The 25,498-nt window shown below is 43.8% G+C and overlaps 1 protein-coding gene across 1 annotated transcript; it reads left to right on the top strand.

Annotated features, from left to right (window-relative positions):
• Positions 1-732: 732 nt before the first annotated feature.
• Positions 733-25,175, top strand: LOC132234532 (cyclin-Y-like protein 1). Its single transcript, XM_059695480.1, has 10 exons — positions 733-967; positions 2,733-2,758; positions 4,820-4,920; positions 9,778-9,813; positions 12,441-12,492; positions 13,566-13,685; positions 15,207-15,376; positions 16,277-16,438; positions 24,683-24,776; positions 24,819-25,175. The coding sequence occupies exons 1-10, from the start codon at positions 733-735 to the stop codon at positions 25,173-25,175; spliced, it is 1,353 nt and encodes a 450-aa protein (XP_059551463.1).
• The last annotated feature ends 323 nt before the right edge of the window (positions 25,176-25,498 follow it).

Genomic DNA, 25,498 nt, shown 5'->3' with positions numbered 1-25,498 from the left:
CAAAAGCTAACATGTAGACAGAGAAGGAGAATTTAGTTACAAAAATGGTCAACGATGAAGGTGTAACTAAGTCCAGAGAGCAATGCATCAATGAATCGGCTGTCAGACCTGGTGAAACCCAGGAGCTAATGACTCTGGCCTGCTTGCACTTCCCTCAGGAGTGGAGAGGTCCAGGATGCATGCAATGAATGGAAACCCAAGTCTAGGGGAAGGATTGTAAATCCCTGACTTCTTTGTGGATTCCAGCATTTACCATGCTGGAACTCTGGGTGTGATTGGTCCCTTGTAACCAGGTAACGGCGGAACCTGTTCTGATTGGCTGGCAGCAGCCAGGACAACAGACTTCAGTTGAGAAGCAACTGTGGCAGGAGAAGGAGCTTTGGCTGTGCTCTCTTCCCACTGTGGTTGTAGCTCTCAGCGCTTGTCGGATCCCGATCCGTTTTCAACAAGTCGTGTTGGTTGCTGTCCTCACAAACGAGTCATCCAGAGAGGTGCAGTTTCGGGGGGGGGGGGGGGGGGGGGCGCGCTGGGCCCTGAGCCCCACCTAGGGCCAGGCAGCCCAGAGGCCAAGCAAACAGTGGGTGAGCCCTACCTGCTTGTGCGGTGAAGCCTTGGGGCTGCCTGCAGGCCTAGCCTTCCTTGGGGGGAGGGACTGCTGCGGGTTGTGGGTGGGGGAGGCGGGGAGCGGGGTGTGAGCGAATCAGCAACACCAGGGAGGAGAGGAGGTGAACCATGGGCAACTCCAAGAGTTGCTGCCTGAAGGCCAGTCCCAGGCCCAGCGCCAGCCCCAAGCTGGGTCGGGGCTCCAGGCGCGTTAAGTCAAAGCGTGAGTCTGAGGCTCCTGAGGCGGCTGCGAGGGACACAGGGGCAGTACAAACAGTGCCTGCTGCCCCGAAGTCTGAGTCAACTTGCGGAGCCCTCAAGCGCCACCACCTGAAGAACATCAGCGCCCCGGTGACGCCCCAAGGTAAGAAGCAGCAATTCTCTTCTGCTCTTTAGGGTACCTCTGCCCTCCGCTGCCCCCACAGTCCCCTGGGAGGGACTCACTGCCTGGAGTCCTTCCAGCTGGAGCCAGCTTTCCTAGGGATGGACTCCTGGTCCCCACCCCTGCTGCTTTCCCCCTTGCGGCCGGATGTGTTTCCCTCTTTACTACCTGAGCAGCCAGGTCGGATTTTGACCGTCCTGCTTGCCTGCTGACCTTCCTCAATGCTTTGTTCAATGAGTTTACCGGCTGGAAAGGCACACGTGAGCAGGTGTTTCAGTTGATTAGGACAGAAGTACAAGGAATGAGGGTTCCATTGTATTGGAAGTGATGCCGCACAATAAAGCATGGGGTGCCCTGTGTGTGTGTTTCTCTTGTTTTAAGCTAATCGCTTTTGGTTAGGATGGCTGTGTTTCTCAGTTCCTTCCAGAGCCATGGGTGCCTCACAGTAGAGTGGAGACAGTAAAGGAAAAGCTACGCCCTGGCCCTCTCTTCACTCAGAAGGGACTGTTTCTGTGGTGCCCATCCCACACCATAGGAGGCAGTGTGGGAAACAGCACAGCCAAGACCCTATTCAGAGCTTTCAGTCTTCTCCTGGCCTTTGTGAGAGCAAAATGACGCTGGGTGCTGTAGACATGTGCAATGAAGGTTACCATGCTCATTTTCTTTTTTAAAATATCTTTTAAAAATAGTTTATTAAAACCTAACTGGTTTGGCTCAGTGGATAGAGCATTGGCCTGCACTTCAGGGTCCTGGGTCCAATTCCAGTCAAGGGCACATACCTCGGTTGCAGGCTTCCCCCCAGCCTGGGCCCTGGTCAGGGCTTGTGCAGGAGACAACCAATTGATGTGTTTCCCTCACATTGATGTGTCTCTCTGTCTTTCCCTCTCTCTCCCACTCTCTCTAAAAAGCAATGGGGAAAATATCCTCCGGTGAGGATTAAAAAAAAGAAAGAAAAAAATAGTTTATTGATTTTGGGAGAGAGAGGGAGAGGGAGAGAGAGAAAACATTGATGTGAGAGAGTAACATGGATTTGCTGCATCCTGCACATCCCCCCCGCCCCAAGCAGGGACTGAGCCAAAACACAGGCATGTGCTGTTGACTGGGAATGAAACTGGCAACCTTTGGTACAGGGGACGATGCCCAACAAACTGTGCAACAGCAGCCAGGGCTACTAAGGCAGCACTCATTTTAAAATGTACATTTAAACAGGTTACTTTCCAATTGAGTACAGACCCATTAGTTTTTAGTGAGGTATTATGGTTGATTACCAATAAATGGTTCTGGACATTTCCTGGGAGGCTCAGGAGCCTGGGGACTGGTGCCTGGCCAGAAACTGGTTCTCAGAGCGTCAACTCTTAGATCCTGGTGGTTCAAGTAAGATGGGTATAAAAGTACAATCAGGCACCACTACTGGGTAGAGATTCAGATCTGCTACAGGTAAACTTTTTCATCAGCTTCGTTTCTCACCTGGTCTGAATTGATTTGCCCTTTTCTTCTGTACATGGAGAGCCTTTCATTTGTGCCTAATATAGTTGATACGTTAGGTCAAAAAGTAACACTAAGTTTTTAGATTTTGCTTTAGGGGGCTCATCTTTCCAGGTATTCCAAATTATAAATTTTGTTGTAAAGTATTTAAAATGAAATAAAATTTTGCTCATTTTCTGTGTGGTAGTTTCTCAAATAACCAACCCCTTTATTTTCTATGGCATTTGTATCAGAATTGATCATTTAATTTGCTTTTTCTTAGAACAAGACAAGAGGAAGAACAATGATGTAAGTAAACAGTTGAAGAGTTAAGTAAGAAATTAATAGTTTGATATAAAAGTTGTCTGCTGTGATTCCTAACAAGTATAATGGACAGATACCAATAGCATGGACCTCATTTGTAGGTGTTCTCAACCTCCTCTATTTTCCTAATTATTCTAGATTGAAGGAGAATTTATTCCTTCAAATAGTGATACTTTTCAAAAAAAAATATATGGTCTGGAACTTCTGATTAATAAGGAAAAAGTGGCTTTTCAGTGAAACCTTTAAAACAAGCAAAATGGCGTTTTATACAATCTATGGATCTTTCTGATTATAGGCTGCTGGCATTGTTAAAATGCTCTGTGTTTTAAAAGGCATCAAGTAGATTATTCCCCTGCCCGATCTCTTGTGCATTTGTGGGGGATGCTGATGGCGAAGTATGACAGCATGAAGAAAGCTATTTTCTATGAAATGAGGAAGGATGGCTCATCTGCATTAGTTTTTAAAAACAACAAAACCAAGCATATTAAAGTTATTAGTATTTTCTGATATTCAAAAATGCTACTGTTATTCTCAACTATTTACAATGATTAGTTATTGGCCTTATTTTAAGGAAGAGAATTGTCAAAATATAGTTCAGGCTATGTCAGTATTTGATTATTGCTGAATTGTTGGGCTCTTTGCAAATCAATGGATACTTATCAAATCAATGGGTACTGCTAAAGCGTGTTAAGGGTAGTGTTTTCTCTAAAGGTTCTCAAACATTTTATTGTCACCTCTCCAGTACCACTGCAGATAAATTCTAAATTGTATCTGCAGTAAGATTTATCTCCCAGATGTAAATGATTTAAAAAAACTTGTTGCCCTAGCTGGTTTGGCTCAGTGGACACAGCATCGGCCTGCAGACTGAGGGGTCCCAGGTTTGATTCCGGCCAAGGGCACATGGGAGGGTTGCAGGCTCAATCCCCAGTGAGGGGCATGCAGGAGGCAGCCAATCAAAGATTCTCACTCATCATTGATGTTTCTAGCTCTCTATTCCTCTATCTTCCTCTCTGAAATAAATAAAAAATATTAAAAAAAAAAACTTGTCAAGCACTCGAACTGCTAATCTGTCCCAGGTTCTATGCTCAGCAGCTGGAGGCAGGGGAGAAGTCAGAGTCCTCCCTTCCCTAGAGAAGCGTAGGTTTCTGTGAGAGGGACACCCTGGAGGCAGTTGATGCCATGTGACAAGTGGTCACTCAGATGTGGGCGTGTGCAGGAGAGAAGCTGGGGGGTGTGCTGCTGGGGAGGGTGTCCTGGAGGTGGGTGGGGGGGAGTGGAGCTGCTGGACAAGGAAGAAGAGGCCTTGTAAGCAGAGAGAGCAGCCTGAGAGGCAGGATGGGGGGGAGCGTCAGACCAAGAGAACAGAATGAACAACATTTAGAAATGAATGGAAACCATTCTCTGGGGTTCTCGCTTGAGAAATGTAATGATAGTCTTCCTTAAACATGAAGTGAGAGTTGAATTCTGAAAGCTGTTTTATCTGGTTTTGGGGAAAGTGAGGCTCAGACAGACCTGTGGCCCCCAGCTTGTTAGCAAATGGGCAGCCCTGGCACACACACACCTCTGACCAAACATGCTTGTTTTGTCTCTTTGAATTAATATTCATTATTGTCTTTCATTTACTGTAATAAAATGGTCGTGAATTTTTATTATTTAATGCATTGCATTTAAGTGTAATAAATGAACAAGAGAAATAGGAAACCTTAGCTACGTTTGCTCTCTTAAGGAAGAAAAACACTGAAGTCTAATTCTAAACGTTTTACACTATTATAAAGGGCATTTTTAATAGGGGCCGGGCAGGTTTGATGACAGGTACTTATGAAAGGGAATATTTTATAAGCCATTCCTCAAATCTCGTCTGTAGAAGTTAGATTATCTATTGGGTTTACATAGAGCCGCACATGATATCACACTCAAGCAGTTCATGGACTGCAAGAAAACCCTTAATGCTTAATTGTTTGACATTTTAACCAAGAGAAAAAACAGACACGTTTACAGGGTCAGCAGACGCACGGTGACATTTGCCTCTCCTTCCGTCTACGTCAGGAATGTCCAGGGCGCCCGACTAAAGGATATGGGTCGTGTCCCACAGTGTTTCCCTCTGACGATACCATCAGGCAGCCGGACTTTAAAACCACCATCCAGTCGTGAGTACCACTAGGTTGCCGCAGGCTGAGTGACAGACCCCCTTCTGCGGAAAGCATCCTACTGATCCATAGTTTCAGCCACTTTGTGGTCCTTCTCAGTAACCAGGTTAAGAAACTGGTGTCTATTATTTATTGATTTCAAGGACCTAAATATGAAATTTCAATTTCCATGTAACTAGTAGAGTGGATGGAAGAAGGGAAAACCAGTTAGCAAATATATGAAATCCCCCCAAAATATCGTGTGTGTTTTTCTGTTTTAAAGGCATTTTTGACCATAATGGAAAGGGGAAGTGCTTTTTACTGGGTGTTTCTATTAAAACGCATTTCTTTATGGGACATGGTCCTAAAACAGTGCACAGCACTTTGGAAGCCGTTCTTGCAAGAAGGAATAGTTCCTCCCCCACTGGCACCAGAGTGTGTCTGCATTACAAGTTAATTGGATTTTGACAGATTTTCCCATCATACATTTTCTACACTATGTCTTTATTAAAATTTACTTTTCCTTCCTACCCCCAAAGTGGGATGTATCACATCAGTCTTTAAGGAACAACTTTTCAAGCTAATTCCTTTGTAGGTAAAATTTGTTCAACTGAAGTTTTAATTTAATAGATATATAAAATTTAATTATATATGTATACATATGTATTAATATATCTTGAAGACACTGCATCTTGTGGCCTGGTGCACAAAATTCGCGCACATTAAACGGAGATTAATTAGAGGAAATATTTTAATATTGCTATTTGCCCTTTCTCTATAATAGAAGTGTCAGAGATGAAAGAAAATTAGTAAAATGTATATGAAAATCTTCCTCCTATCAGAGTCAAGGGTGCACCACAGGACCCAGAGTCAAGTCCCTACCCACCCACATGCGCCTCAAAAACGTGTGGGATCCAGACCCGGCCACCCCCCCTCCCCACCATTGGGCTAGGTCCAGACCCTGCCAGTCCCACCCTTCTCAAGCCCCGCTGGGAGGGGGTGCAGCCTCAGGTCCCCTGCCTGGCACCGGGTCAGGGGGTGCAGCCTGAGGTTGCCCAGCCCAGGCTGGAGCGGGGGGAGGGGGGCACGCCTTGAGGTCCCCAGCAAAGTTCCGGGAGGGGGGTCGCAGCCACAGGTCCGTGCTGATTGCTCGTTAAGGCTCTTCACGGTAACTCGGCTTCCATTGTGGGTGCAGTCATCTTTGTGGTGGTGACAGTCAATTTGCATATTCCTCTCTAATATATAGGAGATACATAACAAAAGAAAAAGGTGAAAGAAGTAATTTTTAGAAACATAGACTTAGACAGGTTTATACTTAAGCAACCATGAACAGTGTTATGATGATGAAAAGTATTTATTAGTTGCCCCATAGCCCACCATGGGAGATGAACCTTAAAAACACCCTAAGATGAAAACTCTAAGCTTATTTAAGAGAGAAAATGCATATTCTGTCCAGCTTCCTGCCTCCCATGGGGTTGTCCAAGGTACATTCTCAGTGTCTGGAATAGGAGGGCTGATTCTCCAGGACACGGTTTAGGAAATGCTCCCTGAGAGTATTAGTATATTCTCCTTTAATTGTATTTTCAGCCTGAAAAAGATAATTAGCTTTAAAATGTCATTTTCATAATGTGCCATCTTTTTGCTAATTAAATTATTAGTAACTTCTACTTTAATTAAAAAACAGCAAGTTCACAATTATAATAATATAACCTTCTCTCACTTATAACGGTAGTTGAGATCAAATTGTGTTTCAGCAAAAGCTGAGCCCCATCTCTCTCTCTCAACTCCTGAGCTTTGGGACCTATCGCGTAATCACTGAGTGTTTGTATTCAGCCAAGACACTAAATCCTGGAGTAAAGAATAACACCACTCAACTTTGGATGCATTCTGTAGCTTCTTTTGAATTCAAAAGATTCTGATGTTACAGAATAATTCAAACGTAGTTGTAAAGGTTAGCCTTGCTCAGACAAGTAGGTTTTGTGCTTCTTTCTCCAAATCAGTCTAATTCAGGAAGTACAGTAAATTTTCATTTGCTGTCCTCCCTTTTGAAAATGGTCATTCAGAGCCACACCCGCCCGCTTCTGCTGCAATTAGACAGATGTATGAGGTTTTTCCTGGGGATGGACCCTAGATTTCAGCAGGACCCATGGAGAGGCAGACACTTTATGCAAATTAGCGTCACATCATAATTTGGCCTCAGAATGGAAACAGTTTGGACTTCTTCTTCTTCTTTTTTTTTTTTTTTTAAGCTATGTGGCCGAACTTCTTGATAGTAAAATACGAGGAAAACGGGTGGTGATCGGCGATCTAAAGTAAAGCCCTGTTAGGTCTCAGGGCCAGCGCTGCAGGGCGCTTTCACATGGGCTGGGGTGGTGCTCAGCCGCCGCCCAGCTCAGGGGAGGCTCTGCTGTTTGTAACTAGTTCCCAGCCTCTGAGGACGCCATTTGCCTTCCATTTCCATCTTCAAGAACTTGAACCAGCATCTTATTAATCCTTTAAACCAGTGGTTCTCAACCTTCCTAATGCCGCGACCCTTTAATACAGTTCCTCGTGTTGTGGTGACCCACAACCATAAAATTATTTTCGTTGCTACTTCATAACTGTAATGTTGCTACTGTTATGAATCGTCATGTAAATATCTGATCTGCAGGATGTATTTTCATTGTTACAAATTGAACATAATTAAAGCATAGTGATTCATCACAACAACAATATGTAATTATATATGTGTTTTCTGATGGTCTTAGGCGACCCCTGTAAAAGGGTCGTTCGACCCCCAAGAGGTCACGACCCACAGGTTGAGAACCGCTGCTGTAAACTCTGGGGAGAATCTTCCAGTTCTTACACTCAGATATGCATCCCTTTCATTAAAAGCAAACAAACAGTGCTGATAGCAGGCAGTGTGATTAAACTGCTTTGCAAATATGATGCACGGTGGGAATGCCTTTTAGGAGGAAACACTCAGCCCTTGGGGCAGGGATGTGTCCGTTTCCGTGCTAATCAAGGGGAAGGTTAACCAGGCGCACCTGCAGCAGATGACCTGGCGGGGCTGGTCTGGTTGGTTTTTCTGTTAGAAAGTAAAGGCCTCACAGGCCAGGCTTGTTCTCTCCTCTGGGAGCGGAACCCCGGATCCAGGCAAGGAATTTGCAGGTGCTGATCCCTTCGGAATGCGCGTGACCTGCCCTAGGAATCTGAGAAATGACACAAATAAGCTGCCCTACTTTAGAGTAGTCATTCGACCTAAATATATCAGTCCTAACTTTTTCATTCTCGGATGTGGTTGCTGATGTGTATATTCTTACTTTTTCTCCTAACGGGCACCTGTCTCCTTGTGGACATTTCGGAGAGAGCTTTCTCTGGGACTCTCCCATTTACAGACGCTTTCTACGCTCTCACGGTGCGGTCCCCTGCTTTTCACAGATTGCTGCGACGAATGTATTTCTGCTTTTTTCTTATGGTGGGATGACAGCAAAAATAGCTCATTGAACCGTCAGTTTTACCAGTTAGATAAGACACTTTCTTTATTACGGTTTCAGGGACGATCTTTCCAGGCTATTTCTCAGTTATTCTAAGAGCCAAATTTTGTAAAATGTCCATCAGGAATGTCCGTCTCAGACGCCCTTTGTGTAACCTAGGCCTTAGGCATCCCCGCGCAGGAATGTCCCCGTTCCCAGAGCAACCGTCGGCATGGACCCGCTCTCGCACATGCTTCTCAGAGGTTCGGCTTCTGCTGATGACTGGTTCTTTCTCACTGTCCACTCTGTGGACTGCTTGGTTCCGCCATATCCCCTTTACGTTGGTGACCTGGCAGATTCTCTCTTCCATAGCAGCTCACCTTCTCCTGGCCCCTTCTATGGAGCCAGGTTTCCAATCACAGTCAAGTGGAAACAAAATTATTAAACTCAGTTCTCCTCTTCCAAAAAAAAAAAGAAGAATAAAAGGAAGGAAGGAAAGAAGGAAGGAAGGAAGGAAGGAAGGAAGGAAGGAAGGAAGGAAGGAAGGAAGAAAATGGTCATTCAGTAGATTCACTATTGGTGAAGTAAGGGTTTATGAGAAAATTCATAGAGCTAATTGAGTTTTAAGAATGATTTTGAAAATGTGCATCATGGTACATTGTTCCCAATGGGGTGCAGTCTTTACTGGAATCACTTACACAATTTTCTAAAAATGTTTGTCTCTAAATACATTCACTTCACCACCACCCCCAACAGTCTCTCAATGTCACAACCTCTGATGAGCTGAGGAAAACTGTGAGGCATGATTACATTTAATCTACTTTGGAAATAAATGTTATTAATTTTACACCGTGAAGCATTGCGATGCGTTGTTAGCATTGCTTGTGCCAGGATAACTAAATCTACTGATGTTTTGGGCTCTTACACTTGCTACTCAATTTCCTAATAATTATGTAAAAGTGATGTTAAACTTTTTTTAGGTACAGAGCATTTTATTTAATTGTAGGAAAATAATGGAAATGTGTGTATAGGTAGATAGTGAAATAAATCAACTGAAACGCAGGGCCTCACAACTTTTTTAAAAGCACAACTACTGTATGGCTTAAATTTAAGTATGTGCACAAATACATATAACATGTACAGGATGCAAGGTCCTATGGGTACAAGGGCAGATGATGGGGGAGTGTGTACTAACATGTACAGGGTGGGGCCAAAGTAGGTGTACAGTCTCGAGTCTGTGAAATAGCAAAATAGCTAAAACAAGGGCAACGTGCCCATATGATACTGATGGGAATGAGGATTTCAAGACCACTGGGCAGCTGGGATGGCCTTCCCGCTCCGCCCCCCGCCACCAACCCATTCACAATTGTCCTCAAACCTCACATAATAAAATCAATTGTTACAATTCTTTTTTCTTCCACAGCATGACTTTGTGCATATATCACATGATAAAGTACAGGTGAGTTTTAAAACCTGTATTGTTATTCTAGCTAGTGAATGTATAACATGTCAAATTGAGTGTTAGGTAGTAGCTGTAGACATTTTTGAAGAGAGCTGTAGAGTGCTTTTTATTATATTATGAGAGGCCCGGTGCACAGATCGTGCACAGGTAGGGTCCAGCCGGCCGGCCCCAATCAGGGCCAGTTGGGCGGGGCCGGCCACGGGAGAGACCCCGGGTGGTTGGTGGGCCAGCCCTGCCCCCTGGTCAAACTCTGGTTGAACTCCTGGTCGAGGGAACAATTTGCATGTTACCCTTTTATTATATAGGATTAAAGTGAATGAATTGTTTTTGTCTTAAGACCCATAACACTTGAGTTATTGAGGATCCCAAAGAGTATTTGTTTATGTGGGTTATTTGCTATTTACTGTATTAGAAATTAAAATGGAGCTTTAAAAAATAAGTCCACTGTATTTTTAAACAGTTTTTATTGCGTTACTGAAATTCTGAGCTGGATAATCCTTTTTTGTGGCTGATGGTCTTGCCCACTACAGGATATAATAGGCAAGACAATATGAAAAATTATTATTTTCTGCACCAAAATTTGAGTGGACATGTGTCATTAATTTACATTTTTGCAAATTTTTTAAATGTCTGGCTTAATAGAAGACACCTGATTCTCATGGATATTCTGTCTGCAATCATTTGTCATTACTTCAGTCATCTTAATCCTTTGCTTTGAAGAAGTGTAGGAAGACCCAGCCTCATGTAGCTATCTGGCTGGAAAAAGCTGTATTTACAGAGACTCAGATCATTGTGATTATCCTTTGACATGGGACCAAAAGTCCACAACTGCTGGTGTTTGTAAATTAGGTGCGATGGGAATTTAATTATACCCATGAACCTACAGTAGGCGCTCTGTTACATTCATACCAATGGATCTATCTTGTAAACCAAAGGAATCTTTCACTTGTACATTATTTTATGATAACGTTAGTCATTTGGAGAGTATTGGTCCACTTTCTTACTACAGTGTCCAAACGTCCCTTTGGTGAGTATCACCACCAATCTTGCCAGAAAAATCTCTAAGTATTGAAAAGCTGCCCAGCAGACAAAGCAAGGCACACATTTTTTCCCAGGTCGAATAGCTCAGTGGGTTTGAGCATTGTCCTCAGATGTCAAAATCATGATTTTGATCCACGGTCAGGGCACATACAAGAAATAATCAATGAATGTGTAACATTAAGTGGATCAATACATCGATGTGTCTCTTTTTCTCTCTCACCCCTGCCACCTCTTATTCTATTTCTCTGAAACAAAAACGAAGAACAAGAAAGACAGTCCATGTTTCCCCAAATCCTGATTGTTAGCTTGATAGCTTGATAAATGTACATTTACTTTCCTTGATGGGACAGGATCACTGTTTATGTTTTGAGAGAATGGCAGTTGTATTCTCAAGTAAAGATGTCATTCTAAGGAAAGAGCGGCTTGTTCTGCTCACAGCTAAGCCATGAGCGCTTTTCCTTAACACAACCACAGCTCAGTGTGCAGAAGTGCGTACTGCACACTCTCCCCCTGTTGAGAAGGTGAAAACAGGATCCACGTTTCATAATACTCTTCCTTTGTATCAAGGACCCCTGAACTGAGGCAGAATTAGTTTTCCAACTGCAAGTGGCAGTGAGGAATACACTGGCTGCTGGCCCAGTATGGTACCACTGCCTCCATCCATGCTCACACACCAGTTTTGCTCATCTTTGATTTTATACAACATTTCAAAAGTCAGTGTAGACTCAGGCAGTGCCTCAATATTCCTCTAGCATTTGGGTTGACCGCATGGGCCTCCTGAGAAATAGGGCAGTGGTTCTCAACCTTCTGGCCCTTTAAGTACAGTTCCTCATGTTGTGACCCAACCATAAAATTATTTTCGTTGCTGCTGCAAAACTGTAATGTTGCTACTGTTATGAAGCATAATGTAAATATTTGGTCTGCAGGATGGTCTTAGGCGACCCCTGTGAAAGGGTCGTTCAACTGCCAAAGGGGCCGCGACCCACAGGTTGAGAACCGCTGGTCTAGGGGAGCCTAACCTCAGTGGCCTGCAGAGCTCACTTGTTCCAATGAGCAGAGTGTTTTAGTGCGGAGAACATTGCAGTCAAAAGACTGGTCACTTTTAAAATAGAAAGGCACCTTTTTAATTTACACCTTTAACAGATATAAGAACACATTCACAATAAGAATGTAATACCGGAAAATAATAAGTGGAAAAACAGGACATAAACATGAATGTCATATCCACATGAATTAAAACTCTAAACACATTGTAGCCCAGCACTACTGCTTTATAAAGTGTTCTTGTGTATTCCAGTGTGAGCTGGAGGGATGGAACCATATTTGGTGTACCAGCATTGCCTGTCAGGGAGGGTCAGTGGTTTTGAAGGCAACTCTCGCTGGTCATTGCAGAAAACATTGCACAGGATTTGATGTACTGAGTAAAGAGAAGTCAGGAAACCCTCTTACCGAGTCAGTTTGTCAAACTGCTTTGTAGAAAGTTAAGCTTCCCCCTGAACCCCGTCTCCAGTCCTTGATGATGTGTTGCTGAGATACGAACATTTCCTGAGTAAGGTTTTCACATGCATATTCTTGTTTTATAGAGTTGGACGTAAATCGATCGATATTTTCAATGAGAGAAAGCACCCCTTCAGAGTAAGTGTCAGTTTTATTGAGGTTCTATTTGTCTCTCGTACTGTGGTGTTTATTTCATACTGATCTGCTTTGAAATGAATTATTAGAAGAAAACGACTCCCTCCAGCTTGAAGTCAAAATCATCTTCTTTTCAGTCTTCTTCCCACTGCATGCTGTCTCTAATGATTTTACAAAAGGAGGCTTGTGTGAGGGCCACGTCAGTGAGAACTGAGCCACAGCTTTGTATAGTCAGGGAGCTACAGTGAGTAAATGTGCCCCAAATGAGTAAGTGTATCGTTCTTAAAGAAACATTTCAGGAGCACCAAACAATATAAATGTCTGTAAATAGATCTACAAGGTATGTTAAGACTCTTTGAAAAAACTGAGGCAACTACTTAAATTTTAAACCAATTAAAATGAGAGGATTTCCTGCTTCCCTCCTCTGAAGCTCTGCAGCGACATGTAGCTGGTGCCTCCTGGGGAGCACGGCACAGCCAGGGTCTCGGGGTCACAGGAACATGAACATGTGTTTGCAGAGCTGGTTGCAGAGAAGAGTGACAGGGGGAAACATGCCTGTGAGCCTAAACATGGTTTACATTTCGGTAGACTTCTGTGGGTGGGCGGAGGGAGAAACATACGTAACTGTATGCAGGTTGTACCTGTATCTGTGTTCAGTCACTGGTGAGTATAGAATCAGTGTTGTTGAAGATCATTGTTTATACTTCAAAGACTAAAAGAGCCCTAGCTGGTTTGGCTCAGTGGATAGAGCGCTGGCCTGCAGACTGAAGGGTCCCGGGTTCAATTCTGGTCAAGGGCACATGCCTGGGTTGTGGGCCCCATCCCCAGTAGGGAGTGTGCGGGAGGCAGCTGATCAAAGATTCTCTCTCATCATTGACGTTTCTATCTCACTCTCCTTCTCCCTTCCTCTCTGAAATGAAAAAAAAAAAAATGTCATTTTTTAAAAAGGCTAAAAGACATGTCACCTAATCAAAATTATTTTCGGGACAGGTGGGCAAAGTAGAAGGCTGCTAGCATGAGAGCTCTCATGTATTTTCCTTCAGTGGGTACTTATATTGCCTTTTTTCTCTTTTCAGCACGAAATACTTACAACGGACCACTTTCTGCATGACCCTGAACTGCAGAGTGTCTACAGATTTGTCCGTGCCCTTTTCAGTGCTGAACACCTCACCGCTGAACATGCGATTGTGACCTTGGTAAGACAGGTCTTCCAGAGGCTGCTTCTCTGTCCCGGGCACAGGCGATGGTCCGGCTTTGCACATCAAAGCAGGTTCCCGACATGATCCTCAGAACTTTATTAAGAGAAGCTATGAAAGGGAGTACGCCACACACAGTGGAGCTAAATAATCGTTGGGATTGAAAGTGTTACCATTGCAGTTTCCATCCCAAACCATTGCTATTAAAGACATGAGGGGAGGTTTCGGTTTCTTCCCCCAACTCGCCACCCAACCCCAAGAGCTGATATTCTAGTGGGGAAGACATACGTAGTTTTTTAATGAGGGTTTTTAAAGAGATGAACGCTTCAGGTGGTGAGAGCACCAAGAAGATAAAGCAGGATGAAGTGATGAGGTGATCACAGGGGTTTACCCTTTTAGGCAGGAAGGTCAGAAGAGCCTCTTTAAAGAGGAAACATTGGAACCGTGACCTGGCTGAGCTGAGGAAGATGAGCTCTGGCCTTGTGGGCAGGGGCCGAGGCCGCTTCTGAGACGGGCACAGGGTTAGTGTGTTCAGGGAGCAGTGAGGTGTGGCCGTGTGGTCAGAGTGTGGAATGAGGAAAGAAGATGAGGTCAGAGACGGGCAGTATGCTATCTCATAGGGCCTGGAGGCTTGCAGGCCATGGGGAGAAGTTACGTGCTATTTGCCTGATGGGAAACCTTCGGCAGACATTGAGTTGGGGGTGAAGTGCTCTTAAGGAAAGAGGCTACTCTGGCTCCTGGGGAGAAGAGAGTGTAGTTGGCAGTCCGAGTGGAGGCAGTACAGTCAGGAGTCAGTAAGAGGCATACAGGTGAGAGGTGCCCAATGCACTGGCAAGCGGTCAGGTTCCCACGGAGAAGGGGAGGCAAGACCTGCTAGCAGATCGGAGCAGGCTGGCTCAAGTGGAGGCTTTTGGTCCCAGCAACTAGGCAAATGGCCGTGCCCCCTGTGCTGTTAGGGATGGCTGGGGAGTGGGCAGTGAGATGAAGGCTCTGTTCGTATTGCGGAGGCTCTGATGCCCTCAGCAATAGCAGTTTCGGTGGAGTGACAGTGCCAGGGGCAGACTAAAGTGGTGAACGAGAGAATGGGATGGCCTCTGGCTTTGGCTGGCCAAGCAGTGTCTAGAACGTAAGGATAGAAGGAATTTCACCCTTGCCAGGTGGCTCAGTGGATAGTGCAGTAGCCCACACACCAAAGGGTCACGGGTTCGATTCCTGATCAAGGGCCCCCACCTTGGTTGCACGTTCGATTCCCCTTCCAAAACAAGCAAGTGTGTGTGGGGGGGGGGGGGGCAGCTAATCGTTGTCTCTCTCATAGAGATGTTTTTCTCTCTGTGAATATCTCTCTCTCCCCACCTCCCTTCCTTCCACTCTTTCTAAGAATCAATGAAAAAATACCCTCCCATGAGTTTTAACAAAGAAAAAAAAAGAATTTCAAAAATGGATCAAATCTGTCATTTCTAACACTTCTAATCAAGCATTTACACTGAGCTAAAGTGAAAGACCAGTGCTCTACTTTTGCAGATTTTCATGGAAAGGCTTTTGGACTGTGCACATATTGACATGAATCCCACTAACTGGAGAAGAATACTTTTGGGATCCGCCCTTCTTGCCTATGAGTATTGGGACAAACAGACTGTGTGGGGCATGGACTACTGCCAGCTCATCAACAACATCATTACCGTCGATGACATGTGAGCGCTGCTCCCAAATTTCCTTTCCCACTTTATTGAGCTCACCCCTGTGGGCAGGCTCCCCTCTGCTCGGGCAGGGGCAGGGCGCTGAGCAGGGCAGGACGCAGCGCCACGTGGGAGAACACGGTTGGAGTCTGACCCCGTGCCCGTCAGAGGTCAAGTCCTAAAGGGGGCTTAGTCCAGCCAGGTCATCTGTCTTTCCTGTTTCTGCTTTTCATAGTTTAAAAAGTGCAGCCTGTCCTGTCAGGAGGATTAAGGTGAACAGAAACTTCCCTTTTGTCCTCTGCTGTTAGTCCCATGCACTGCATGGGGGATGGGTCCCCTTTCCCATCAAATGTGGCTGATTTAATTAATTAATTTATTTATACTTGAGGAATCCTTGTTGCCTCAAGAGTGTTGCCCCCTCAGATAGTAGTGGTGGCTTCCCATGGATCCCTTCACGGCGGTGGTGACGTGCCCGCTTCGTTTGTTGGTACCTCTCTACTTCCACAAGCCCCTTCCTGTGATGGGCCTGGTGAAAATGCCTGCAAGTTGGTTAGGGCCCAGGAGCAGCATACATCACTCCTTTCATCTGAACACTACAGCGGGCCCTGGTCAGTGAGCCAGGAGCACGAATCCACAGCCGCACTCAAGGGACTCTGAGCCCCCAAGTCAGCAGCAGGAGAGCAAAAGGGGGCGGTCACCTCTTCACACTCCTCCCAACTCCAAGCGCTGGGATGCAGGAGGGACCTCACAGAGCTGCACCCGGTTTGATGGTTACAGTCTTAGTACAGCTGGGTAACCTTTACTTGTTTCAAAACACAATTTAGAGTCATTCTTGTAGCGCAGAGTGACATTTTTGTCGGTAGCCCAGATGACTAAAATGTTCTGTGTCGGTTTTGTCTCCTCCTCCTCCCCTAGGAATGAGATAGAACTATATTTTTTACGTTTAATTGGGTTTAATATTCAGATCACTGGCAGAATGTATGCCAGATATTACTTTGACCTTCTAGCCATAGCCGAGAAAAGCAACGTGCACGATCTATTTCAACCTTTTTGCAAAGTAGAGCACAGAACCCAGAGGTAAGGCTGTGGAATCACTAAGTGGGGTTTTCTGTCTGTCGCCTAAGCCAATATCTGTTGATAAATTCTGTGAAACAATGATTAGGAAAATGAAACGCTTTATAAAGTTAATACATTAAATAAGAGCTTTTTAACTCTTTCACATCATATATCTTTTTTTTCCCACTGTTGCAACTCCTCTTCTACTATGGTGCTGTTCTCAGAATGTCCACAAGAGGGCACTATAGCATCTAATCCCTTATTAGGGTGCTGTTGTCAGAATGTCCAAAAGACAGCACTATTGCAACACCTCCCTGCAAGGGCTAGAGCTCTCTAGGTCTATTATTTGGGTTTTCTTTTCAGTCTGGCAGAATTCATTACTAGGGTGTTGTTCTGAGAATGTCCACAGGAGGGCACTATTGCAACACCTCCCATATTAAGGTGCTGTACTCAGAATGTGCACAAGAGGGCACTATTGCAACCAGTCTGTTACTATGGTGCGATTCTCAGACTGTCCACTAGAGGCACTATTACAACACCTCCCTGCAAGGGCTAGAGCACTTGAAGTCTGTCCTTTGGATTTTCTTTTCAGACTGGCAGAATTCATTACTAGGGTGCTGTTCTAAGGATGTCCACAAGAGGGCACTATTGCAACACCTCCATTACTAGAGTGCTGCTCTCAGAATGTCCAGAAGAGTCTCCATTGAAACCCCTCCCTGCAGGAAAGAGCCCTCTAGGTCTCTCAGTAGGGTTTTCTTGAAAAAATTATTCACAACTGAATTGGACACATTTAAAATGGACTCTTTCGGTGGTACCTTCGTGGCACTTTAGAATAAAATGTGTTTCTGCCATAATTATCGGGCAAGTGAACTCAGTCCCTCTGATGCTTCAGTCATTACACCTCCCCACCTTCCAGTGAAGTTCAGCACACGCCCACTTCCTTACAGTTGGCTTGGAGTAGAGAGTAACCAGTGAAGACTGGATAGAATTTGAACAGCTCACAAAACACTGATTGTGCCCAAGTGTCTGTTTAAGGAACAAATGTTCAGGCACCAGACGATACTGTTCTTTGCTATCACTGAGAACCCAAAATTTAAGTAATTCTAAATTCCCTTGCTCTGCCAATCTAATTATAGCCCTTAAGGGACTCTCCTTAGTGAATTTGCAGAAACAGGCCTCCACAGAACCTAGCAGTGTAGACCTCAGCTACCCAAAGGGGCAGGATCTATGCGCTATGTAAAGGAGTGTGAACGTGTGGCTATCAATGATGCTTTTTTTAAGGGTTGGAACCCTTTTATTTTTTCATTGTGCCTTCTTTGTATTTGGTTTCCTTTCCTAGGCTATTTCCAGAGGCAGTCAAGGAAAAGACCTGGGCAGACCTGCTATAGAAAGATCTCTTAACGCTGACAATGTTATTGGCATGCAACACACCAAAGCCATGCTCTCTAAAGAAAATCAGGGGTTGTAACATCATGAGACCCTCATCTACAAAAGCTACAGAAATGCCACCTCTCCTTCTCAAAAGCAGTGGTAACAAGCAGTTAAAGAGATAAAGGAGGTCCCTGGCCGGCTTGCCTCAGTGGTTACACCATCAGCCCATTCACCTCAGGGTCCTGGGTTCTATTCCCAGCCAAGAGTGTGTAACTGGGCTGCAGGTTTGATCCCTGTTCCCAGTCCAGGCCCATGTAATAGGAAACAGTTAATGTCTCTCTCATATAGATGTTTCTCTCTCTCTGTCCTTCCTCCCCTCCCTGCCTTCTCCTGTCCCTCCCTCTCTTCATCCCTCCCTTTCTCTCTTTCTAGAAATTAATGAGAAAAATATCCTAGTGTGAGAATTAGCAAATTAATTAATTAATTAAAATTAAAATTAAAAATAAAATAAAAACCAGGAATAAACAAGAGGTTTCCCTCAAATCTTAGTGAAATTTTAAACTTTGATATTGTGTGCTTTGGCATCCAAGGCACCCCTGCGGAAGTATAAATGCTACAGAATTATAAAAAACCATTTAAAATTTAATTAGAAAACTTTGCCAGAGAGGTCCAAGATGGCAGTTAGGAAAATGTGGGTAATCGCCGCCTCCCACAGCGACAGCAAAATGACAACTAAGTTACAGGACAACTGTCAGCCAGCACCACCTGAAATCTGGCGGAATGGAAACATCTAGAGAGTAAAGAAGATTGAGACTGGTAGGAGGGCTGAAGGCATGGAACTGGATGGCCTGGCACCCATTAGAAGAGCAAAAAGAAAACAGATTCCAAAAATATGAAGATTGTGTAAGGAACCCCTGGGACAACTTCAGCCGTACCAACATTCACATCAGGGGGTGGCGGGAGGAGGAGACAGAGAGCAAGTTATTCAAAATCTATTTGAAGAAATAATGACGGAAAACTTCCCCTGCCTGGAAAAATAAATAGACTTACAAGTCCAGGAAGCACAGAGAGTCCCAAACAAGAAGAACCCAAGAGCCCCACACCAAGACGCATCATAACTAAAATGCCAAGGGTCAAAGACAAAGAGAGAATCTTAAAAGCAGCAAGAGAAAAACAGTTAGTTACCTACAAGGGAGCACCCATATGACTGTCTGATTTCTCAACAGAAACTTTGCCAGAGGAGTTGCAAGAAATATTCAAAGTGATGAATAACAAGGATCTACAACTGAGATTACTCTACCCAGCCAAGCTCTCCTTTAGATTTGAAGGTCAGATAAAGAGCTTCACAGAGAAGAAAAAGCTAAAGGAGTTCATCACCACCAAGGAGGAGGAGGAAGAGGAGGAGGGGGTGGGGGAGGGAGAGGGAGAATGGGGAGAAGAAATCAAAACGATGAACAATAAAATGACAATAAATACAAAACTACCAACATATAAATCAAAATAAACAAGGAATCTACTGAACAAAATAAATTGATGAATAAAATAGAACCAGAGACATGAAAACATGTAACAGACTGGAGAAACTCAGAGGAAAGGGGGCAGTGGGGGTGGGAAGAGATTATCCAATGATCTTACATGCCTTTATGCGTTACCTATGGACTCAGACAATAGGGTGGTGAAGGCCTGGGGCAGGGCAGGAACCGGGTGAAAGGGGACAATTAGGGGCTAAAAGGGACATCTGAAGTACTCTCACCAATAAAAATTAAAAATAATAATAAAAGTTTAATTACATTTCTCTTAAACTTATTTACTTTTGTAAGTTGTAAATATTAAGCTTTTAATGTTCTGTTTCAGCCCCCTGTTGAAGATGGCGACGATTGGCTGGAACAAAGAAATTTAATATTTAAATATTAAACATTATATTGGTTTCAGCCGTCATTGTATGAAACAAAATAGTTTAATATTTAAATATTAAACATATCAAACATTTTTGATTCAGCTATCTTTGGTAGAAACAAAAATACTTAGTTTTAAATATTAAATTTTTCTTTCAGCCACACTTGGCTAAAAATATTAAAATTTTAAGAGTGAACATTTTTGTTTCTGCCAATATTTGCATCTTTAAGAGGGGTCCAAAATGATTAACATTAAAAGCTAAATATTTAAAATTTACCAAACTAAATATGTTTAAAAGGAATTTAAACTTCCAAAGGATGTTTTATAAATCTGTAGCATTTATACTTCTACAAGTGCCAAAGATTAAATTTCACTAAGACTTTAAGGGAATACCTTGTATTTTTATGGAAATGTCCTCTTTTAAAAATAGTTCTTTGAAATGGGGATCCGAGGATCAAACTGGAATTATAACTAAAACATACAGGAGCGATTTTCAAACATTTTCATCTCATGGAATACGTAAACTAATTACAAAAATTCTGCGCACACACTAAAAAATATATTTTCTGCCTATCTGACAAAAACAACATATATAATTTTTATTCACTCACTCCAGACAGTTTTTGGTCTGTTGGCTGTTGCCTTTTATTTTTATTTTATTTTATTTTGACAATCTAAGGGAAAAGAGGTCAGTGCTCCCTATTAAAGAGTCAAGTATTGCATGTTATAAATTTTTTTGCAGCAAATAAGTTCAAAGTAATAGACCTAGAACAAAACTCAAAAACATATTAAACACACACACACACACACACAAATATCCAGCGCCAACAATGTGAAATCCACAATGTCTGTCAGCCAATAAAAAAAACTCCCAGGCATGGAGCAGGGTTGGGGGCGGCGAGGGGGAGGGGGGGTTGGTGGTTGGAGAGGGGGTCGTCGCAATGAAAGAAAAAAGGGGACATCTGTGATACTTTCAACAATAAAGATAAATTTTTAAACATAAACAACATGCTTACCCATAAAAAAAGAAACAAATAAACAAGGAAACAAAAAAAACAAAAAAAAAGAAAGAACACCTATCTGACATAAAGAAGCAAAGAGAATATTATCTATAATCAGAAGAGAAATCAGTCAATTGAACAAGACAGCAGACAGGGACATTAAAAGAGTTGTCATAACCATGTACGAAAGTATGGGCATGTTGAGCTGGGACAGGGAAGGAATAAAAAGACAGAATCAAACTCCCAGAGATGAAAGAGCTTGAGATGAAAACACAGAATGGGATTAACAGTTGACTAAATACCAGAGAAAGAAAAGATTAGTGAACGTAAATACATAAGAGAAAACTACACACAATAAGACAGAAGACAAAGAAAAATAACAGTATCAGTGAGCTATGGGCCAACTTAGAGCAGCCCAATATATATAATTGGAATCCCCAAAGCAGGGGGAGGAGGAGGAAATGGTGATACAAAATGTTTTTCAAAATATTAACCAAAATGAAGACTGTGGCGCCACACCTATAAAGGGCTGAAGGAAAAATATTGTCAACATAGAAATCTTTTAATGATACAGACTTTTTTGTTATATAAAACCTGAGAATATTCCTCCCGTGCAAAACTGAACCACAAAATTGTGAAAAGAAGTCCCTCCCACAGAAGAATGGTGGGACCCAGAGAAATCTGATACTACTCGAGAGAAGGAAGGTCTCTAGGAACAATAATTAGATGGGTAAATATAAAATCATTTTCTCATTTTAAAATGGCACTAAAATAAGATGATTTGACTGTGGGTGGTGGGCACACATGCAATATACAGATCATGTATCATAGAGATGTTCTGAAGTCTGCGTGATCCTATTTACCAATATCACCCCAATAAGTGTAATAAAAAATAAAAAATAAATCCCTAGATAAAGCCTAAGGACATAATCAGCCCTATAAAAATTTATGCAACAATATTCCCTACATAGCTTTAATAATAAAAATTGAAGCAATCTAAACATGCAAAATGAAATAAATGGTATATCCATGAGGAATATTATGTATTCACTTAAATTGTATCTATAAGTTTTAATAGTATGGGTAAATAATTATGCCAAAATATAAATTTATAAAATAAAGGGTATACTGCATTGTATTTTACTGTAATTTTACCTCCTGAAGAACACATTGTGCAGCAAGAAATGGAAGGGTAGGTACTGAAATGTTAATCATTGTTCACGGTAGTGAGACTATGCGTATTTTTTCTTCTTTTTCACATTTCAGAATTTGTCTCAAATAATAAAGAGGTATTATTTTGAGAATGAGAAGAAAGGTAAAAACTAGAAAAACATTTCTATGGAAAATGTATTCATACCGCAGTTCAAAAATCTACCAAAAGTATATGCATTTATGCTCTAAACTAAATCCATCAGGTGCTTTTAAATATACTCTTATGAGAGTCAGATGATTCAGTTCCCATAACCCCTATAGGTAATTTATTCCAAAGGATAACAATCAAAAACCTTGAAACTTAACTGCAATTTTTGGTTTCTATTTGAATCCATTATAAATTAGTGAGTTGTGGGAATATGTCTATATCACATTCTAACTCCTCTTTCCTTTAGTAAGCAACTGGTTCATTTCACCTTTATCTTCTTGTGTTTTCTTATTTATCGTCCCTTGATTATTTTATTCTCTATCATCTCAAGTTCTTGGGGTGCTAATCTCCAATTTACTGTGTCCTGACTCTGCCGCACGGTGGATCACTTTCTCGTGCAGTCTATAGGTTTAATTGTGCGCACAGCTTTAGCAAGGTGCATTGGTTTTTCAGATATTCCATGTGCCTTGACTCATAAAAGTGTAACCTAGAGAGATTGTGCATTTGCTTCTGTCACAGCTCTTGGGAGTTCCATCCCATTCAGTTTCCATTCTTATACTAATACCTGGCCTTCAGAATTTCACACCATATGACCAGTACCAGTTCAGATCTCACACGTTGGCGTGGGGTTTTAATTTCTCAGAGGAGACCCCTTCATATGCACAAAGCTGCTAAGGCACAAACTCTTTGAGACCCTGGATGGGGTCTGTCTAGTGCTCTTGTCCCAGCGGGGCCAGCTCTCCCAGGATGCTGCTCTTAACCAGCGGTCTGAGTCCGGCCACTTGCCTGGTGTGAGCCCTCACTGTGGCCTCCATCCTGGTGTGGGCACTAGAGTTCCAGCCCGTGGTCACTCGGACCCCTGTCTGCATCAGTGCCCGCGGGAGTTCTGGGACATCAGTTCATACGGGTGTAACTGAGTGTTGAGTTCCACCTTCTGTTATGACCCCAGGTGTTTCTATTCAGGAAGCAAACTTGCTGCGTTCTATACAGAATCCGACTGTTGGGAGTGGGAGCAGTTCTGCTCTTGAACCTTTTGGAGTGGGGAGTGTGGCCTCAGCTGCATTTTGAGTTCAAAAAGTTTCCTAAACAGGACTCTCAGACCGTGTTATTAGCACAGTTGGTGTGTTGCCGTCTGTTCTGAGGAGGTGCACAGACATTAGCCATTCACAACTCCTGGAGCATCAATGTTTTCCGTTTTTTACCTTTTAAAGTAAATACAAATCTCTTCCTATTTGATACCATGATTCTCACTTTATGAAATTCTGTATGTGTAGAAATGTTTTAAATATCTTTCATGTGTGTTGAGTTTGGCAAAAAAAGAAAGGCAGGAAGTAGGAGGTTACTCTGGACTGTCAGCATCTCCCTCTTAGGTGTCATCGGAAGGCACCCTCCACACAGTTATTATCAAATTCATCTTTAAAAGTAATCCCTGTGCTTTATAACAAGCAGAAAATGACACGTACTCTCTCTCTTTTCCGAAATTTCATTTTCATTAATTCCAAAGTACAGTTTCTTCAAATACTTAATTTCTCACGCACCTGAAATGGTTGCCTAGCTACCGTAAGAGGAAAATGAATTGGTTCTCTTCCCTCATGGCAAGTCCATTCCTCCTGCTCCGCCAACAGCCCAATAAGGAAACTGCCGCCTGCCTTGTGGGCAGCCCCGCCTGTGCCTCTTCTCCAGGCCAGTGGCGCTCTTGCTCCTGAGAGCTCTGGCCCTGGCGCCCGTGCTCTCCGTGTGGGGAGGAAAGATGTGACGTGTGGAGGGTTGGGGACAAGTAGGCCCAGCCCAGGGGCAATTCATTGGCAGGTTCTGATTTCTATCTACATCCCTGAGATGAGGTTCCCTCAATTATATGACCCCTAAACAGGGTAATAGTGGGAATTACCTTTCAAAACCAGAACTGTGTCTGACTGTATAGGACATAACCAAGACTTTGTAAGCTCTTTTTGTCATTTGTCACATCATTGGCTTTAAGAGCGTTTTCTAAGGGAAGGGTGGGGAGTTCTTGCTCATTTACAGCAGAAGCTGCCCAGGACGACAGGCCCTCAGGTGTCCGCTGGGCACACCTGGAGCATCCAGGCTGGCACTGATCTGAGACCTTTCTTCATGCAAGTTTCCCTTTTCATCAAGGATCGCAATTCAGTGATTTTTCTAAATGTTCCTCCTCTTTGCCCAAGAGGTGAGTCTAAACCTCTTATTCCAATTCCATGTCTCATCTCCACCACTACTGAATCTCCCACATGTATCACCATCCTTTTGGCATGGTTTCCATAAATGCTGACTCCGACTAATACATAGCTTGTAGACTAACAGCATGCTTGTGTAGATTCCTAGGAACTGCCCTGGCTGGTGCTGGTCAGTGGTTAGAGCGTCCACCAAAGGGTCACGGATTCGTTTCCAGTCAAGGGCACGTAACCGGGTTGCAGATTTGAACCCTGCCCCTGTTGGGGTGCGTGCAGGAGGCAATAAATGTGTCCCTCTAATCTTGATTTTTTTTCTCTCTCCCCCTCATTCCTTCCTTTGTGCTCTCTATAAAAATCAATGGGAAAAATTTCCACGATGAGGATGAAAAAAAAATCCTAGTAACTATCTTCAGAAGATACAGAATCCGACCTTCAATCATCCCAGTTCCAGGAGTTTTGCTGAACTTCAACCGCAGACCCAGGAGGACCGAGACCAGGATGACCGAGACCAGGAGAACCGAGCCCAGGAGGACCGAGTCCAGGAGGCCCGAGACCAGGAGGACTGAGTCCAGGAGGACCGAGACCAGGATGACCGAGACCAGGAGGCCCGAGCCCAGGAGGACCGAGACCAGGAGGACCGAGACCAGGAGGCCCGAGACCAGGATGACCGAGACCAGGAGGCCCGAGACCAGGATGACCGAGACCAGGAGGCCCGAGCCCAGGAGGACCGAGACCAGGAGGCCCGAGACCAGGATGACCGAGACCAGGAGGCCCGAGCCCAGGAGGACCGAGACCAGGAGGCCCGAGCCCAGGAGGACCGAGACCAGGAGGCCCGAGACCAGGATGACCGAGACCAGGAGGCCCGAGCCCAGGAGGACCGAGACCAGGAGGACCGAGACCAGGAGGACCGAGCCCAGGAGGACACACGCAAGGCCATCGCTTGACCAGTTTCAAGATGTGCTGGATGGACTGTGCAGGACTCATGCAGAGAACTTTTCCGTCCCCTCCCCTTGATATCTTGTTTGCTTTCCCTCTCCTTCCTCATGAACAGCCCAGCCTGCACTGAGATGTTGAGACAACAGCCTCCCCATCTTCTTATTTTTCTGCACTTGAATATACCACGTTCTTTTTTTACCCACTTCTGTCTCGTGAGTTTGGCTTTCATGGCCCCAGGCTCCTGAACTTGGGTTATGCTTAAAACTGGTAAAGTAGGTGATATGGCGATCAGGCCAGGACCTTGGTAAGTCCCAGTGGGCCCAGCCTGGGT

The sequence above is a fragment of the Myotis daubentonii genome, chromosome 5, assembly GCF_963259705.1.
Source record: "Myotis daubentonii chromosome 5, mMyoDau2.1, whole genome shotgun sequence".
In the NCBI taxonomy this organism is placed as follows: domain Eukaryota; kingdom Metazoa; phylum Chordata; class Mammalia; order Chiroptera; family Vespertilionidae; genus Myotis; species Myotis daubentonii.
This window is presented reverse-complemented; position numbering and strand designations above follow the sequence as displayed.

Bases quoted from the DNA above. Each gene is read 5' to 3' on its own strand.
- LOC132234532 (XM_059695480.1), top strand. From the start codon at position 733: ATGGGCAACTCCAAGAGTTGCTGCCTGAAGGCCAGTCCCAGGCCCAGC. The intron at 2,759-4,819 runs GTAAGTAAACAG...CGTCTACGTCAG, and splicing joins ACAAGAGGAAGAACAATGAT to GAATGTCCAGGGCGCCCGAC. The intron at 16,439-24,682 runs GTAAGGCTGTGG...TCCCAGTTCCAG, and splicing joins GTAGAGCACAGAACCCAGAG to GAGTTTTGCTGAACTTCAAC.